This window comes from Ovis aries, chromosome 9, assembly GCF_016772045.2.
Source record: "Ovis aries strain OAR_USU_Benz2616 breed Rambouillet chromosome 9, ARS-UI_Ramb_v3.0, whole genome shotgun sequence".
Lineage (NCBI taxonomy): Eukaryota > Metazoa > Chordata > Mammalia > Artiodactyla > Bovidae > Ovis > Ovis aries.
The window spans coordinates 33,576,516-33,595,548 of NC_056062.1; the positions used below are offsets into that span (position 1 = coordinate 33,576,516).

Consider the following 19,033-nt stretch of genomic DNA (forward strand, 5'->3'; position numbering starts at 1 on the left):
ACATTTCTCCAAAGAAGGCATACAGATGGCTAACAAATACATGAAAAGATACTCAACATCACTCATTATTAGAAAAATGCAGATCAAAACTACAATGAGATACCACCTAATACCAGTCAGATGGCCATCATCAAAAACTCTACAAACAACAAATGCTGGAGAGGGTGTGGAGATAAGGAAACCCTCTTGCATTGCTGGTGGGGATGTAAATTGATACAGCCACTATTGAAAATGGTATGGAGATTTCTTTAAAAACCTAGGAGTAAAACTACCATATGATCCAGCAATTCCACTACTAGGCATATATCCTGGGGAAACCAAAATTGAAAAAAAGACAAAACCAAAACATATGTACCCCAGTGTTTATTGCAGCACTACTTACAATAGCTAGAACATGGAAACAACCTAGATGTCCATCAACAGATGAATGGATAAAGAAGCTGTGGTACATATACACAATGGAATACTACTCAGCCATGAATAGGAACACATTTGAGTCAGTTCTAATGAGGCTGACAAACCTAGAGCCTATTATACAAAGTGAAGTAAGTCAGAAAGAGAAGGATAAATATCGTTTACGGAATCTGCATATGCATATAGACAGATAGTACAGATGAATTTATTTTTAGGGCAGCAGTGGAGAAACAGGCACAGAGAACAGACTTATAAACACAGGGGAAGGGGAGGAGGGAGTAGGTGAGATGTATGGAGGGAATAACATGGAAATTTACAGACTGTATGTAAAATAGACAGCCAATGGGAATTTGCTGTATGACTCAGGGAACTCAAACAGGGGCTCTGTGACAATCTAGAAGGGTGGGATGGGAATGGAGATGGGAGGGAGTTTCAGGGGGGAGGGGACATGGGTCTACCTATGGCTGATTCTTGTTGATGTAAGGCAGAAAATCACAAAATTCTGTAAAGCAATGATCTTTCAATTTTAGAACAAGTGGCAAAAAATGTGTTTGTTCTTACATTTTGAAATTTGTATTTTGAGAGTCGATGTGGGTCGTCTGAATTAACCATAACCTTGGTTTTGATACTGTTTTAAGGGATCAAGTATTTATTCTGTTCAGAAACAGAGTGAAGAAAATGGTTCTGCTATCCAAGAACCGTGGTTTAGTTTGACAAGCAGTGTTGGAGAAGCAGCATCTGCTTGGTGAGAATAAAGGTGACCTTTAATCAACTTGTCCCTCTGAGTCTTCCAGGGTTGGAGCTTCTCTGACTCAGCTATTGGTGATGGTGTGGATCAATATTGATTAGATTCTAAATGTATAGAGTAATTTTTCATTATTTAGAAGGAAAACCCACATAAAGTAATATAAGAACTAGTTTTGTTAAATATATTTTACGTTGCCTTTAAAATGATAACATTTATTTAAGATATAATGTCTAAACCACCACAGGTGGGACATCTTAGGTGACTGTTAGTTAGGAAAGTGGCTAATGTAGCCAAATAAACAGGGAATTTGTGGACATTTAGGGACAAGAAAACAGACATCTGCCCAGATACCAGGGGAGATGGGTGGAGTGTAAACCTTCCTGGGTAGGAGAGCGCTCAGGAAGATGAGAAGGTTATAAATAAATGGAGAAGCTTGTGTATAAAAGCTCTCAACCCTTCAGCATCCCAGGAGAATATGTATTATGTAGAGAGGAAGACCATAAAACAGTAACATTGATGTCTTTTTTTTTAAGAGAAACTAAAGGATTTGTCCAAACGTGACTCTTTGTGGTTTTTAAGTGTCATATGCTGGTGACTGAATGATTGGTTATGTTGTGGAAGGCAAAACAGAGCTGCCTTTGAAAATGGATAATCCCACTGTCATAATCCCATTATGACTGTCAGCTAATTGTAAAACCCATTCCTCTCCCCAGCAAACAGTCATTGTGAACATGGTTTATTCAGAGTTTCAACCCCAGATGTGCACATGGACCACTAATGTGCTGCAACGTGGCAGCCCCTAGCCATGTGCTCCAGTCTCCATGAACAGTATGACTGTTAGTGATGGAGACCATACTCACCACTGATACTAAGCTGTTTTTCTGTAACAAAAATTGTCTTATTAGACAACAAAAATACATATCATGGGAATGAAAAGAGGTTTTAAAGCTCAGATTCCAGTCTATGTCCAAAAAAGAAATTGAAAGAAGTTAACTTTTGAGAGGTTAACAGTTTAATAAACTACAGTCCCTTTTATTATGACAAATGGTTCAGTTCAGTTCAGTTCAGTTCAGTGGCTCAGTCGTATCAGACTCTTTGCGACCCCATGTATCGCAGCACGCCAGGCCTCCCTGTCCTTCACCAACTCCCGGAGTTCACCCAGACTCACGTCCATTGAGTCAATGGAGCCATCCAGCCATCTCATCCTCTGTCATCCCCCTCTCCTCCTGCCCCCAATCCCTCCCAGAATCAGAGTCTTTTCCAATGAGTCAACCCTTCGCATGAGGTGGCCAAAGTACTGGAGTTTCAGCTTTAACATCATTCCTTCCAAAGAAATCCCAGAGCTGATCTCCTTCAGAATGGACTGGTAGGGTCTCCTTGCAGTCCAAGGGACTCTCAAGAGTCTTTTTTTTTTTTTACTTTATTTTACTTTACAATACTGTATTGGTTTTGCCATACATTGACATGAATCCACCACGGGTGTACATGCGTTCCCAAAAGAGTCTTATACCAACACCACAGTTCAAAAGCATCAATTCTTCGGTGCTCAGCTTTCTTCACAGTCCAACTCTCAAATCTATACATGACCACTGGAAAACCGTAGCCTTGACTAGACGGATCTTTGTTGGCAAAGTAATGTCTCTGCTCTTCAACATGCTATCTAGGTTGGTCATAACTTTTTTGCCAAGGAGTAAGGGTCTTTTAATTTCATGGCTGCAATCACCATCTGCAGTGATTTTGGAGCCCCAAAAAATAAAGTCTGACACTGTTTCTAAGGTTTCCCCATCTATTTGCCATGAAGTGATGGGACCAGATGCCGTGATCTTCATTTTCTGAATGTTGAGCTTTAAGTCAACTTTTTCACTCTCCACTTTCACTTTCATCAAGAGGCTTTTGAGTTCCTCTTCACTTTCTGCCATAAGGGTGGTGTCATCTGCATATCTGAAGTGATTGATATTTCTCCCAGCAATCTTGATTCCAGCTTGTGCTTCTTCCAGCCCAGCGTTTCTCATCATGTACTCTGCATGTAAGTTAAATAAGCAGGGTGACAATATACAGCCTTGACGTACTCCTTTTCCGATTTGGAACCAGTCTGTTGTTCCATGTCCAGTTCTAACTGTTGCTTCCTGACCTGCATATAGGTTTCTCAAGAGGCAGGTCAGGTGGTCTGGTATTCCCATCTCTTTCAGAATTTTCCACAGTTTATTGTGATCCAAACAGTCAAAGGCTTTGGCATAGTCAAGAAAGCAGAAATAGATGTTTTTCTGGAACTCTCTTGCTTTTTTGATGATCCAGCAGATGTTGGCAATTTGATCTCTGGTTCCTCTGCCTTTTCTAAAACCAGCTTGAACATCTAGAAGTTCACGGTTCACGTATTGCTGAAGCCTGGCTTGGAGAATTTTAAGCATACTTTACTACCGTGTGAGATGAGTGCAATTGTGTGGTAGTTTGAGCATTCTTTGCTATTGCCTTTCTTTGGGATTTGAATGAAAACTGACCTCTTCCAGTCCTGTGGCCACTGCTGAGTTTTCCAAATTTGCTAGCATATTGAGTGTAGCACTTTCATAGCATCATCTTTTAGGAGTTGAAATAGCTCAACTGGGATTCCATCACCTCCACTAGCTTTGTTCATAGTGATGCTTTCTAAGGCCCACTTGACTTCACATTCCAGGATGTCTGGCTCTAGGTGAGTGATCACACCATCGTGATTTTCTGGGTTGGAAGCTTTTTGTACAGTTCTTCTGTGTATTCTTGCCACCTCTTCTTAATATCTTCTGCTTCTGTTAGGTCCACACCATTTCTGTCCTTTATCGAGCCCATCTTTGCATGAAATGTTCCCTTGCGATCTCTGATTTTCTTGAAGTGATCTAGTCTTTCCCATTCTGTTGTTTTCCTCTATTTCTTTGCATTGATTGCTGAGGAAGGCTTTCTTATCTCTTCTTGCTATTCTTTGGAACTCGGCATTCAGATGCTTATATCTTTCCTTTTCTCCTTTGCTTTTGCTTCTCTTCTTTTCACAGCTATTTGTAAGCCCTCCCCAGACAGCCATTTTGCTTTTTTGCATTTCTTTTCCATGGGGATGGTCTTGATCCCTGTCTCCTGTATAATATCACGAACCTCAGTCCATAGTTCATCAGGCACTCTATCTATCAGATCTAGTCCCTTAAATCTATTTCTCACTTCCACTGTATAATCATAAGGGATTTGATTTAGGTCATACCTGAATGGTCTAGTGGTTTTCCCTACTTTCTTCAGTTTAAGTCTGAATTTGGTAATAAGGAGTTCATGATCTGAGCCACAGTCACATCCTGATCTTGTTTTTGTTGACTGTATAGAGCTTCTCCATCAAACACCCTCTTCCAACCACACAAGAGAAGACTCTACACATGGACATCACCAGATGGTCAACACCAAAATCAGATTAACAAATGGTTAGACTTTGATTTAAAAATTCCAAAAGACTCCATTTATTGTGAAACCTGGAGCCTTTATGCTGTCACAAAATGTTCTTTCTCTTGAAGGACAAGCGCAAAACCCAGAGGAGGAAGATGGTGTGCAGGTGCAGTGGCAGGAAGTGCTAACCACTCTTCAACCTGTCTTTCAGGAGAGAACAGTGACCATTCGGAGACAGGCCGTGGGAGGATTTGGACTGAGCATCAAGGTAGCTGTCTCTCCATCTGTCCTATAGAGCATGTGCTTAACGCCTGCATTTCTGTGAACTTTAATTCTTTGTGCTATTGTGCTTGTGCTGTCGTGTCCGACTCTTTGCAACCCCATGGACTGTAGCCCACCAGGCTCCTTTGTCCATGGGATTCTCCAGGTAGGAATACTGGAGTGGGTTGCCATTTCCTTCTCCAGGGAATCTTCCCAACCCAGGGGTCGAACCTACATCTCCTGTATGTCTTGCATTGCAGGCAGATTCTTTACTGCTGAACCATCAGGAAAGCCCTTTAACTTTTTGCTCATTGATAATTAGAAAACTATAGAAAACTCAGTATTTGCACTTAGATGCAAAATAAATAGGCTCTCAAAATCTTAGCCACCTTTGGATTTAGAAATTTTAGAAAAGTATTTTGGAGTTGCTCAGTCATGTGTAACTCTTTTGGCCACATGGATTGTGGTCCACCAGGCTCCCCTGACCACAGAATTCTCCAGGCAAGAATACTAGACTGGGTTGCCATGCCCTCCTCCAGGGGATCTTCCTCACCCAGAGATTGAACCCAGATCTACTGAACGGCAAGCAGATTCTTTACCATCTGAGCTACCAGGGAAGCCCCATTTGGGATGTTTACCTTACCTGAAATTGAATGCAGCTCATTAATTTTCTTTATGTGATTTCATCTAGAATTTCAAGTACAGGCTTCAAGTGTGCATATCTTATAACCAGTCAGAGCAGAAAAATCTGGGCTGTCAGTGAAAGAAGGAGCCAAGATGTGCGTCAGGTTCATATAAGGTCTGATAGTAAGTTAAATATTGGTTTGATTCTAGTTGTCTTTTTCTTCTGTTCAGTTTTCTTTTTTTTTTTTGTTTAAGAAATTGAAAACCTCATGTCCTAGTGCCAAATATGCAGGAAGACTCAAGATTTTAACTTCTGAATTATTTTTAAAATTGACCATCTCTCTCCTGTTCCATTCATTATCATATTTTAAAGGCTTTTTTTTCCTGTGTGTTGTTGGTTATTAAACATGTAACACATCTGCAATTTAACATCATTGAAACAAAGTATACATTTTAAAAGGATGGAAAATTACATAAATATTGAAAAAATTACCTCAGTGATTTTTAAATGCCCTTCATAAACCCACATCTGTGCAGAGATCAATGGAATGTAACTTTATCTTGGTTGTTGGGTTAGATACTTCGCCTGTGTTGGGTGAAAGCCATACATCTCAGGTGTACATTTCATGAAATTTTAACACAACTCAAAGTATAGGTGCTTGGAAAGTAGAACTCTAAGCTTGGCGAACATCAGCTCTAGCTACATTATGAAAATGATTCAAAAATCTGATCAGTGTGGAATAGCATGATCTTGTCAAGCGATGAGAGTATTTCTATCTAAAATCTTAATTTTAAGATATATTTTTTACTTTCACTTTATCATCAACTAAGGCCCAGGAGAGACGTAGGACAAATTATAAGGTGTGGAAATGAGGCAGTGAGAATAAACAGAGGCAAGTTTTCTTGTTGTTGTCTTTTTTTTTTTTCCCATATGTATTAAGATTGTCATGATGGATCTAAAGATACCACTGAAGATGTTGTCCTTGAAAAGAGAACATCAGCTGAAAGTGGCTGAAATCCATTCATGACAGCGGTTTCATCTGACATCAGCACTGATGTTTCTGATAGTGGAGCTGTGTGAATTCTGTGCAGGATGGAAATGTTCTTCTCTTTTTGTTCAATTTCCACTTAGAGTTAAACCCAGTAATACAGCGTTACTCATTTTACTGAAATATCACATTTAAGCCTAGACAAAACCTGAAGAATTTTGCCAGTAAATCATTTCAGTTTAATATTTACATTATTTCAGCAAAAACAAAACTCTTATATGTGTAATAGAGTTATTTTCTAAATCAAATAAGTATATATTTTCTATTGAAGATATAGGCTACAGAAGCAATATTTGAATTGTGATTGGTGCCATATATTAGGAGATTTGACAAAAATATGAAATTATTTTATAATTCTTCTGACAAACCAGCCAACCAGAAATAAAAAACATCAATATTTTTATTTAGAATATTGTCCATTCAGCCTGAAAACTTTCCTTTTAGGGTTTTCTACTTTAGGTTTCTCAGTACTTACCACTGACTCTTGCTTTTCTACATTAAAAAAATGATTTTAAACTATCATTCTGTTAAGGTACTTCAAAATGTAATTTTTTATTATTCATTCAATTATTTTAAATGGCAACATTTTATGCAAATTCCTTTACCCTGTAAATTGGGTAAACCTACTGTGATTATCTATGTGAACTATTTCCTTTGCATCTGAGAATTAAACATAAGGGGCAGCTGAAGAAAGTATTCTGGCCAAAAAAGCAGAATTCATATTTTAATGTTGCCCATTTGTTTGCTTATCTCCCAACTCGACAAGTCGAGTGGCTGACCCAGGGTGCAGTGGGATGAACTCTGGAGGTGTGGGCACACACGTTTACACCTGGCCCAGCCCTGCATCTCCAAACCACAGTTCACCCCCAGACCCTAAGGTGAGCTGAGAGCAGAGAGGAATGCGCCCGCCTGCAGGCCTTAGACTTGCCCCCTCGGCGAAGTGCTCCCAGGGTCTGTGTGGGGTGCACTCTCTTGCCCTCTGTGCTCCCACCCTTCCTTTTACATCATCTTCACTCTCATACTGCTTTTTAGAGTAATTCCCATATCTGCTATAATTTTGGATCTTTTTTTCTGGCCGTTCTTTGGAATTCTTCATAGCAGCTTCCAAGACCAACAGTCTTCCTTAATTAAAATATCTCTCAGAATTCACAAACTTGGGTGTTTTCCCCTTGTATTAGTTTTTGTTTTTGTTTGCCTCTCAGTAAAATGCCAAGCTCTTCTAATTGTATTTTTAGATTTCAGTAAAAAGCTGGACATAGAATCACTTAACTCTCCTCTTACAATCCCCTGCTTTCCTGGGTTCTCAGCCTGAAGCCACTTTTCTGAAGGGCTCAGGTTCCTGCATCCACCTGAGTTATACCCTCAGCTTCTCTGCAGGTGCCGCCGTCCACACTGATCTTCACATGGCCTCTGGTTCCAGTCCAGGTTACTACTGGTCCTACTGCATCTTTGGGTTCTTTCTTTTATCTGGACCATCCAGATACTTGCATTTCTAAAAATAATGTAATGGTCTCCACATTATATCCCCAGTAATCACCGGTGTTTCTCCCCCAGGGAGTAGCCTTGCATTTTGCCCCATTCTGCTTTTAAAAATCACCGTATAATCACCTTAAAGAAAGCTGTCATCTTGACCTCGTCAGACTTTAATTTTTCTTCTGTTTATCTCTTAAAGTGCAATACCATCCATTTGCATATTATTAAATCATAAATGATCATTAAATGATTATAAAGTGATTATTAAATCATTAAGTCATTGTGATTAAAAGGATCACCTTTTAGAGAAAGAGTGTTTTGAATATTATTACTAGAAAGATGTCTTATGGGGCATTTTTCAAAAGACTCAGCTTTTTTTACCTAAATAGTAAGTTGATGGATCAAGGAAACGTTTGTGATCAAAGATAAGATTTCTATCTGAAATTTTGAACTTTGTAGCAATGTGAAATTCTAAGTGTTATTACCATTAAAATCTTATCATTTATAAACAATAATTTCTAATTATTAACCGCTCTTGAACTGCCAGATTCTGAGCTAAATATATTCTGTGTCCAGAAAGTCGACAGCTGTTGTTGGACCTCTATAGACAACAAGATTAAGTATTAAGAGGTTAGGTTATTTACCCATTTGCTGTAACAGGCACAGCTGTACCTCAACCCCCATCAAAGCTGATGACAGAGTCCTGACTCCCAATAAATATACTCTCTAGCTGTACAACCAGCACGAAATTATTGCTGTGCTCTCTATTTGAAAACAACAATGCTTCCTCTCTAAGTTATTCGCCTTCTGGTTTACTTACAACTGAAATAGATGGATTGAAATGTCCAGCAGCAAGCAAACAATTTCCTAACATCAAGGACTGGGTATTAATTGTATCAGATTCACCAAATAAACATGTGCATCTTCATAGTAGTTGTCATAAATGTCTGCATTTTAATTTATTAGTGATTTCAGGCAAAAGTCTGTAGATACCAAGTATTGCTACAAGCACACACATATTTGCATTCATTTGCTCACTTTGCCCGGTTCTCACTCTTTGAGGCTTCTGTCTCCACCAGTGTCAACAGGGATACGTACCTCTGCACCACAGAAACAGGAAGGTGGCGGGGCAGGTAGTCGAGCTCAGTTAGAGAGTGTGCACTAGTTCCAAGGGCCAGGTAAAATCACCGATGAATTATCATTCAAAGGATGATTTTCTAAATTAACTAACTTATTGAGTTGTAGTTCACATACCATACAATCTACCAACTTAAAGTGTACAAGTCAGTGGTTTTTATTATGTTCACAGATGTGTGCACTTCTCACTAAGTCAGTTTTAGAACAGTTTCATCAATTGAAGAAGAAACCCGTAGCTTTCAGCCACCGCCCCCCACTCTGTCTCAGCTCCAGGCAGCCAGCAGTCTGCTCTCTGCCCCTACAGATTCCCTACTCTGAATTTCCATAGGAAGGCAATCATAAATCATGTGGGAAAGACCATTAACTTTCCCATAGCTAAGCTGAGTGGTTTTGGCAGATCAGCACCGCATTCAGATGAATAAGAACATTGTCCATGTTCTCAAATTGATGTTCCTTTAGGTGCTTCTCCTGTTCCTGTCGACTGTCTGTGATTTTCTGTTTACAAGTATTCTCCTTTCTCTGAATGGATCTGTAATGTTGAAATATATTATTTTTCTTTCTGGAACCCAGAATATGACTGATTGATTGTAATGAAAAGATTGAGTTGAAAGGATTTATTTGGCAAGATTCCCAGTGTTATTAAAAACATAACTGAGTTTGGTTTAGTGGAATTTCACGGTTATACTGGAAAATCACTGTATAGTCTCAAGCTCAAAATGCTTTAGCTGAGGCCTTATATCCTGGTAACTATAGAACTAGCTATAGAATTGATTATCCTTTGTGAAAAGGCTCTCTCAAAACTGAGTGGTGTACTTTTTAATATTTTCTGGGATGCACTTTAGATTGTCACCTCACTTTTTCTAATTTCATTTTACCCTGGATCAACCGAGCTCGAGTAATTCATTTACTTTCTATAAACCATGGCCAAAAGCCTTGCAGCCTGACCGGCCTCAGGGTAGGTCGGGGAGAGATGATGAAGGCAATCTGCCCTGACCTCAGGTCCTTCATATTATGGAGGGAAAGGAGACACTGTTCAAAGTGTCATGCAGAGAAATGTGGTCCCAGGCATGGCCCAGGGCATGTGCACAGAGGCTGATGGAAGGACTCTGGCTGTGTGTGAGCAGAGTCTTAACCTTACACCTGGCTAAGGGTCAAGGGGAAAAGCACTGGGGGCCAAGGGGTCATGCTTGCGGACAAGGACAAAGGTGCAGGATAAAGCAGAGGGGAGGCTGAGGTCACTGGACCTTGGCTTTTATCCCACGTACAATGTGAAGCCTGTCACCAATTGTAAACAGGGGGAGTTATGTTATCTGCTTTCTGGCTGGAAGGTTTTGAATCTCCCTAGTTAGGTCCAGAGCTAAATCTAATTTACTTTGATAAAGCTGGACTGCTCTCACATTTCATTAAATAAATGAAGGCACAGTGATCTTCAGTTCCAACTGTATCTTCTGACTTTTGTCTTAAAAATCTCTCTCTAATCAATTAATAAAGTGATCTCTTTCAATTAGCTTTAAAATTATCTCAGAGCCTCAAATATCTGATTTAAAAAATAGTAAAAATTTTGGATTCAAATCATTGGAATTTCAGAAGCAATTTTACATATAAAAGAAAAATGTTGACCAAACAGGGGTTAGTTATACCCTATTATTAAAAGATAGTAGTAAGTCTCAGGTATTGAGGGAAGGATGGATAGCTGAGTTGACCCTCAGAAAACTGGTACCTCTAGACCAAACCTGGGATAGGCTTCCCACTTTCCTACTGTGGTAGCCTGCGCTTAACACCCGAGCATCAAGAAAACCTTTGAATTCAGTGCTGCGAGGAGAGAAGACTGCCAGAAGCAAACACAGCTGAAGGAGAGTGCTACGACGCCAGCTGCCGGCCTAGAGTGACATGCATAGGGTTCTCCTCTGCCCCCAACACCAGAACCATATCTGGATGGGTCTGTTTTCTCTCTTTATGTCACATAAAACTTCATCACTGTATGCTTTGTTTTAATCAGCATTTTCTTCTAAGAAATGGAGATGTATTCTGAAAATTTTTCCCATTTTTGAAGTATCTCTAGGAACTATCTGTAACCATATACCTTTGATTCCATTGTTCACCTTCTTAGTTTCTACTCAAAATCTTTCTGCAAAGTATTTTCAAGAGTGAAAAATTTTAGGTCTGAGAAAGCTTTAGAGTTCATTGTTTCACTTATTCATTCAACAAACATTTCAAAGCTTAAGAAAGCATATTATTCCAGGCACAGATATTACCTCAATGTAGGAAACAAATTTGATCCCTAGGTTAGGAAAATAACCTGGAGTAGGGCAAAGTAACCTACTCCAGTGTTCTTGCCTGAAGAATCTCATGGACAGAGCAGCCTGGTGGGCTACAATTCATGGGGTTGCAAGGAAAGGGACATGACTGAAGCACCTAGCATGTGCACACAAGCAGGAAACAAATAGCCAAACCAAATAGCCAAGACAAATACATAAATAAGTCCGTCGCCATTGCAGAACTTACTCTGTGGTTGGGGACAAGGGAAGGAGAAAGGAAATGCATGGTGAATGTAGGAAATGAAGAGGACAGTAGAAGAGGAGAAGCTGATGAATATAATAGGAGAAGATAGAACAGAATGCAGGCCTGGGGAATCCAGAGCCCTAGCCCTACACATGAAGCTCCTTTGGTCCTGATCCTTTGGGGTTTCCTGTCCTCTGGAAGCACACATGTGCACTGTGCCCTCTGTCACAGTCCTGGGCTCTGATCATGTGAGGATTGTCCTGGACAGGATCAGGGCACCGTGACACAGACCAGGAGGCAAAAGCAGGACCCAGAGCCGAGGAAGCTCACACCAGAGACTCTGCCCAGAACTGCTGTGGGTGGGGGGTGAGTGTCTGCTCGGTGAGATGTGGTGAAAACAGGGGACTGATGGGTGGGTTTGAATTTCACCCTGGGTAAGGCAGATTCCAATATTTGTTTATCACATCTCTTCCTAATCCCCCCGAAGCAGAAAGGACTACTTGTCAAGAAAAATTTCATAGTCAGTGCTTTTCTCGACTATCGCCTCTCTTGGGCTTTCCAGGTGGCTCAGTGGTAAAGGATCTGCCTGCCAATGCAGGAGACGCAGGTTCGATACCTGGGTCAGGAGGGTCCCCTGAAGAGGAAACGGCAACCCACTCTGGTGTTCTTGCCTGGGAAATCCATCCCTTGGACAGAGGAGCCTGGTGCTACAGTCCATGGGGCTGCAAGAATCTAACTCAACAGCATGTGTGCATTGTCTATCTTATTTTTAAGTTTATTGAAACTCGGTGCTAAAAATGGACATTCATGGGGAAAATTGTCTATTCTAAAATAATTTTTGCCCTTGAAGGGAGAAAGGCTTAGGGATTTACTTATTCTGAAGCTGCAGAAGCCCCAGTGGAATTTAGATCTTCTTTTGAACTACCCACATTAAAAGTGCCATCCTTACCTTCTATGTGAAATTGTACTGTTTAATGAACTTACTTGATTTTTAAACTATTGCTTTCAACCTTCTCAACTCTGTTACATAAAACTGTAATTCATACAGTTACTTTAGGAATTTATTTTCTTCCACATAAGTTCAGTTACTTATTTTTCTGTATTTTTTCCTATCTCATTTGGTCCGTTAGCCAAAGCACTACTGCATTATTCTTGCAGGCTTGTTCTTTAGTATATGCTTCCATATAATACTGATGACCTCGCCCCCTCCATTAAGCATATGCACACTGTGCTTTTTGTCCAGTTTATGCAGGCAGAGGTCTGTCTAGCCACTTAGCATTCCAACGGGCCATTGCTCGGTTCTCAGCATAAAGCAGCTGAGCCAGATAATGGAAATGCATAATTGTCTGCTGTTTGGAACCCGAAATAAGAGTTTCTTCAATGGATAGCGTGGCTGGTCATTGGAGGAAATGTCTTCTTAAGGCATCACCATATTAATCTTAAAAAATTAAAATTTTCAAAGTCAACTATTATTAATTCTTGGATGTCGCAGTGAAATTATAAACAGATGAGCTTCTTGGGAGCACAGTCTCCTTGATAGAGCGATTCCATGAGTTTATTTAAATTCTATTTAGTGTCTGTTCACCTGCTATCCTTGACCTGTATAGTTTCTGAACAAAAAGCTGAGTTTTTATTATTTTGAGATTAAAAGGTGAAAACGTGTGATTTTTTTCTTTCCAGGGGGGAGCGGAACATAACATTCCAGTTGTGGTTTCAAAAATCTCGAAGGAGCAGAGAGGTAAATTGTTCAGAGGGTGTCCTACGGTTGCTTCCTGAGTGAGTCACAGTTCTGAGGAGCAAGGCTGTAGTTCAGAACCAGGAGATTGTACGAAATCTCTCAGTCCAGTTCCCACGACCAGGCCACATGTGGCTGGTTCTAACTATGGAGTTTCAGACCCTTATCCACACCCAGCCCCCTGCGGTGGGGCAGGCTGGTCTTTAAAAGAAACATGGAACTGATTCTATTGTCAATGGATTGACTGTCCAGATCTAGACATTTTCATAGACACCTTAAACTTATAGGAACATGAAAACATTTAGTCCTTCCAGACTGTAAGATCTGAAATGATGGGATTAAATGGAAGTGTCTCAGCATGTGTTTCAGTACTTGAGCTGAATCATATGATTATTTTTGGAAATTGCCATTGCTTGTGGATCTTTTAAGATGCTACCCTTATAGACCATTTTACTTTTTCCTTTAATTACTTTGTCCTTTAATCCTCCTCCATCTTTGCTTTTGCCCTCAATCAGTTTTGGCTTTATTGAATTAAGAATTCTTACTTCTGTGTGAAGAAAGTAGACAAGGCATAGCCAATTCTCCTTCTCCATTCACAGCTGAACTGTCAGGACTGCTGTTTATTGGGGACGCAATTCTCCAGGTATACATTTTACCATTATTTTCCATGTGTCACCAAGATACAGTCAGTTCACAGTATGCTCTTCAAATTCTCTCTCACTTTCCATTGCAGATAAATGGGATTAATGTGAGAAAATGCAGACATGAAGAAGTGGTGAGTCTTCTTTACCTTTTCTAATATTGTTATTTTCCCCATGTGCAAATGATTTATGGCATTGATAAAAACTTCCTTTTTTCATTAGGAACATATGAAACTGGTCCTGTGTGATATCAGATTTTCAAATAATCTCTTACTTGTTTTGTTTTTCATTAGAAACAGATCAGTGACTATCACCCAGAACAAAATGTAATTCAAGAAATACTAAAGGAGGGCTATTTGCTATGTTTCCCAATTAATCCCCACAGTTTTCCCTTGTAGCTCAGTCAGTAAAGAATCTGCCTACAATGCAGGAGACCTGGGTTCGATTCCTGAATCAGGAAGATCCCCTGCAGAAGGAAATGGCAACCCACGCCAGTATTCTTGCCTAGAGAATCCCATGGACAGAGGAGCCTGATGGGCTACAGTCCACAGTGTCACAACAGTCGGACATGACTGAGTGACTAGACCACCACCAGAGCATGTCCACTAAGCATATCTCTAGGTGAAATATACCTCTAAATCTTAGAAAGTTTTTGAAATCTTATACATTCTCAGTTGCTCAGTCCTTTCTGAGTCTTTGTGACCCTATGGACTGTAGCCCGTCAGGTTTCTTTGTCCTTGGGTTTCTCCACACAAGAATACTGAGTCTGTTGCCATTTTCTTCTCCAGGGCATCTTCCCCACCCAGGGTTCAAACTGGCAGGAGACTTAAGAGACGTGTGTGTGTGTGTGTGTGTGTGTGTGTGTGTGCACGTGTGCCTGTGTGTGAGAGAGAGACAACATTTAGAGATAGTTGATCTCAAGGCTCTGGTTTAGCACTCAGCAGCTACAGAGAAAGGTCAGCAGTGTTTATTGTGAATTTTCTTGGATGTAGGTAAATGTGCAGACCTGAATTCCAGGCCTCTGATGTCCTAATTCACTCGGTGTCGGTGACCCAGGAATTTGTCTTTCATCAGCCAGCCCCGTGGTTTCATGTCAGCAACCTCTAATCAGCACTTTGGGAGAAGCTGGGAGGTGGAGGAGCTTCCTTGGGGCTGAGGGAGGACTTAAAAAAATGATGCCAGAAAGAACAGCCAGTGTCGGTTGCTTGGGAAATGTTTTTCACGGTTGATTCAATAACACTCATAGAACCTTCACTGAATTTCCATATCAGCTCACATGGGAAAGGAGAGAGGAGAAATTATGTTTAAAGGTTTGTACTCAGGGGTCAAACAAAATGAAAATACCCTGAGCCTTCGGCTTCTCACAGCTTCAGTCCATTTGGTTTGTGAGGACGCGGCACCTCTGCTAACAGCTACTTGGAGAAGACTCTTCTGACATATTTACATATTTTAGACCTCAAAAAGGCAGCTTCAAGTGTCTGAAAAGCTCCAGCTCCACAAGCAGAGTTCTGGAGGGTTCTTCGTGGGATGGACAAGGAGTGTCCCTTTACATCACTCCTCTGCTCTTTCAAAAATCCTACTTGGTCCCCTTTGGCATCCCTGGTGAGCCTCGCATAAAATTTATATACTTCAGATCTTACACCACATCAAACGGATACAGGGAAAAGCAACATTTGAGAACAAACTTTTAGACAAATGAGAATCAGCACAGCAGAGTCCGCTCTGTTCTGAATATATGTAAATTCCAAATAAAGCCCTGTAAGCAGAGCTATTTTAACTTTAGTCTTTTTTTCAGAAGTACAGAGAGATGTTAAACTCATTGTTCAGGGAGCAAGAACAGGTGCATTCTCTTCCAAAAACACATGCTACCAGTGGTGTCTGGTTTGTGATTTGTTCTTCAGAGACATGCAGTGAGCTTACAGGAACTGTGTGGGGCTTTGACTGAATAGATCAGAGTGGCCTGAAAGATGTGTGATTGTTGTTCAGTTGCTCAGTATTCATGTCCGACTCTTTGCAACTCCATGGACTGTAGCACGCCAGGCTTACCTGTCCTTCACTGTCTCCTGGTGTTTGCTCACACTCATGTCTACTGAGACAGTGATGCCATCCAATCATCTCATTCTCTGTTGCCATTTTCTTCTTCTGCCCTCAATCTTTCCCAGCAAGAAAGTTTCCAACAAGTCTTTTCCAACAAGTCAGTTTTCTCATTAGCTGGCCAAAGTATTGGAGATTCAGCTTCAGCATCAGTCCTTTCAATGAATATTCAGGGTTTATTTCCTTTTGGATTGACTGGTTTGACCTCCTTGCTGTCCAAGGGACTCTCAAGAGTCTTCTCCAGCACCATGATTCAGAAGCATCAATTCTTTGGCATTCAGCCTTCTTTATGGTCCAACTCTCACATCCGTGCATGACTACTGGAAAAACCATAGACTTGACAATGCAATCCTTTGTCAGAAAATTGATGTCTCTGCTTTTTAGTATGCTACTAGGTTTGTCACAGCTTTTCTTCCAAGGAGCAAGTACAGCATATCATTTCATGGCTGGTGCATTGCTGTTTGTCTATTCTGTTTCAAAGAAAAGGGACTTGAGATTGTATTGCAAATCGTATGTGGCCCTTTATAATAAGCTTTTATTCTTTTGAGAAGTTTAAACTTATCAGCTTTAAAATGTAGATACTGATTTTTTTAACCTGGTTCCAGTCTTTCACTTTGCAACAGCGATCAGCAACTTTTTATCTTCATTGTCAATTATCTAAGTAAGCAAACTGACTGACACCTCAGTGGGGCTGATTTTAATTAAATGTTTAAGACCAGACTTACAGGGGCAGAAAAAGGCACCACAAGCTGAGAGGTATGGATAGTTTTAGTGCCTCAGTCAGTGCCTCAGAGTCCTTAATTTAGAAAGAAACTGAGAAGGTATGACCGTAGGTTGTTTGTGCACCTGATTCTCTCTTGTTCACCTGCACAGATCACTGCTGTTAGAAGCAGCATCGTTCTTAGCTGCCTTCTACAGGAAGCCATGGCTTCTGTGATGTGCTATAGGCTGGCCTGTGTATGTGGGGATCCCTCCTCCCCATCCCTGGGTGCTCAGGGGATTGTGTTAATGGAGTTCTTTACCCAAATGCCTAGAAACAGATCATCATGGCTTCTGCATCTGTTTCTCACGTTGCCAGCTGGGGTGAGTGATCTCCACTCCAGGCTGTACCCACCCCACCCTGGGAGGCCTCTTGATACAAGAAATCAAGAAAGGAAAGCTCCCAGTTTCCATATCAAAAAGGATTAGCCCAGGCACCAACTTTGAGACATACATGTCCTAAAAAAGAGTTTCATCCACTCTTTGTTGTTATGACCTTACTCATAAAGAGCATTAGATAATTAGAAGTGAAAATAACTATCACTCTAATTCTGAATTTGTGAATTTGCACCAAACTCTACCAGAGTGTGTAATTTTTACAACAGCAGAAGGAGGAGCTCAAATTATGTAAATTAAAGGATTCATTCAAGCAATGGTATCAAATTTTGATAAGAGAAACATAAAATATTGCTTAATATAATGTTGATTGTTATAATATGTGCTTAATTCAAAATTTTCATTGGAATAAAAATAACATTTACCTTCTAAGCTCAATCAGAAAATGACATTGCAAGGGTTTATATCACATCATCTGAAAATGAGGCATTAGTTTATATACGAGAGGTTTTGTGAGTTACCAAGAAACACATTCAGGATGTGACTTGGGACTACAGATCAATTTAGACCTTGACAAAAAGGTTAACTTGTCACTGAGTTACACACCATGTTTTACCTAACTGCTGACAATTCCCAGTATGTTCTCAGTTTGGAAATAGGTTTTAAGATCTAACCGATTAATATTTTCCTCAAGGACTATGACTATACTGGACTTTTTTCCTTTGTATCAGCTACCACCAACTAAAGCCACACATGAAATAATTTAACTTTTAACATTTCCCACTGGTTTGGGAAATATTAAGTGCAAAGGCAAAAATGTGGGAAATATTGTTTATTGAATCTGTGAATTTTGAAAAGCAATAAAATATCCAGAACTCTTTGATTTTGAAAAGCAATAAAATATCCAGAACTTGCCTTTTTTTACATCCTTAGGTTCTCATTAACACCTTTAGGAGTTCCTTCTCACAGGTCTGTCCCCTAATTAGGTTATGAATAGAGACAGCACAGGAGATAAGTTAATTAATTTTCCTCCTGGCTACAGACTCTCAGCCAGTCCCTACCTGGCTATTAACAGGGGTCTGTACTTCATTTCATTTCTTTGGTTTTTGCCCAATGTTTCTTTTCCTGTCCCAGGATCCAAGCCAGATTACACATCACAGGGAGTTGTCAAGTGTCCTATGGCTCCTCCGGGCCGTCATAGTTTCCAGGGCTTCTTTTTTCGATAACACTCACAGGTTTGAGGAGTATTGCTCAGCTGTTTTGTGCAATATGTCTCAACTGGGAGTTTTCTGGTGTTTTTCTTGCAACTAGACTGGGTGTTTGTGTTTCAGGAGGAAGGCCACAGAGGCACAGCCCATCCTCATCCCGTCTCACCACGTGTACGCACCTTCCTGACCGAGTGGCCAGCTGTGGGCAGAGGCTGAGCTTCAGCTTTCTCTGCTTGAGGCCCCGCATGCTCCCCCCATGCTCTGCTCTGAGGAAGGGGGTCGCTGTGCACACCCCGCCCTCAGTGGTAACATGCTTCTCTCTCACAGGGTGGGCTGTCTGTCTACGTTCCCTGGAATTCTGCTGCACAGGAGATTTGTCTGTTTATCCTCAATGTTTAAACTTTATTCCATCTTTCTGATAGATCAGCAAGGGTTGTGGACCTTGACCTTGTACTCTGGGCTATAAGCTCTTTTCAAGTGGTTTTAGTGTTGCTTTGCAATAGTCCTTGGACTTCGGTTTTTGGTTTTGGTTTTGGTTTTTTTTTTTTTAGCACTTTTTCAGTTTGTGGCACTAAAAGTTGTTCTAGGTGCATCTTGCACATTTCCTGCCAAGCCAGGAATCAGCCATTTCTCCCAGAGGCCCTGTTTTCCCTTGTTGG

General features: G+C 40.6%; 1 protein-coding gene across 2 annotated transcripts in view; it reads left to right on the forward strand.

Annotated features, from left to right (window-relative positions):
* Window positions 1-19,033, forward strand: part of SNTG1 (syntrophin gamma 1) — a 408,779-nt gene that overhangs the window by 280,485 nt on the left and 109,261 nt on the right. For both annotated transcript variants that reach the window (XM_060393389.1, XM_027973279.3), the window contains exons 5-8: window positions 4,767-4,823; window positions 13,282-13,339; window positions 13,936-13,979; window positions 14,070-14,111. In XM_060393389.1, coding sequence (XP_060249372.1) covers window positions 4,767-4,823; window positions 13,282-13,339; window positions 13,936-13,979; window positions 14,070-14,111 — 201 coding nt within the window. The remainder of the gene's footprint in view (window positions 1-4,766; window positions 4,824-13,281; window positions 13,340-13,935; window positions 13,980-14,069; window positions 14,112-19,033) is intronic.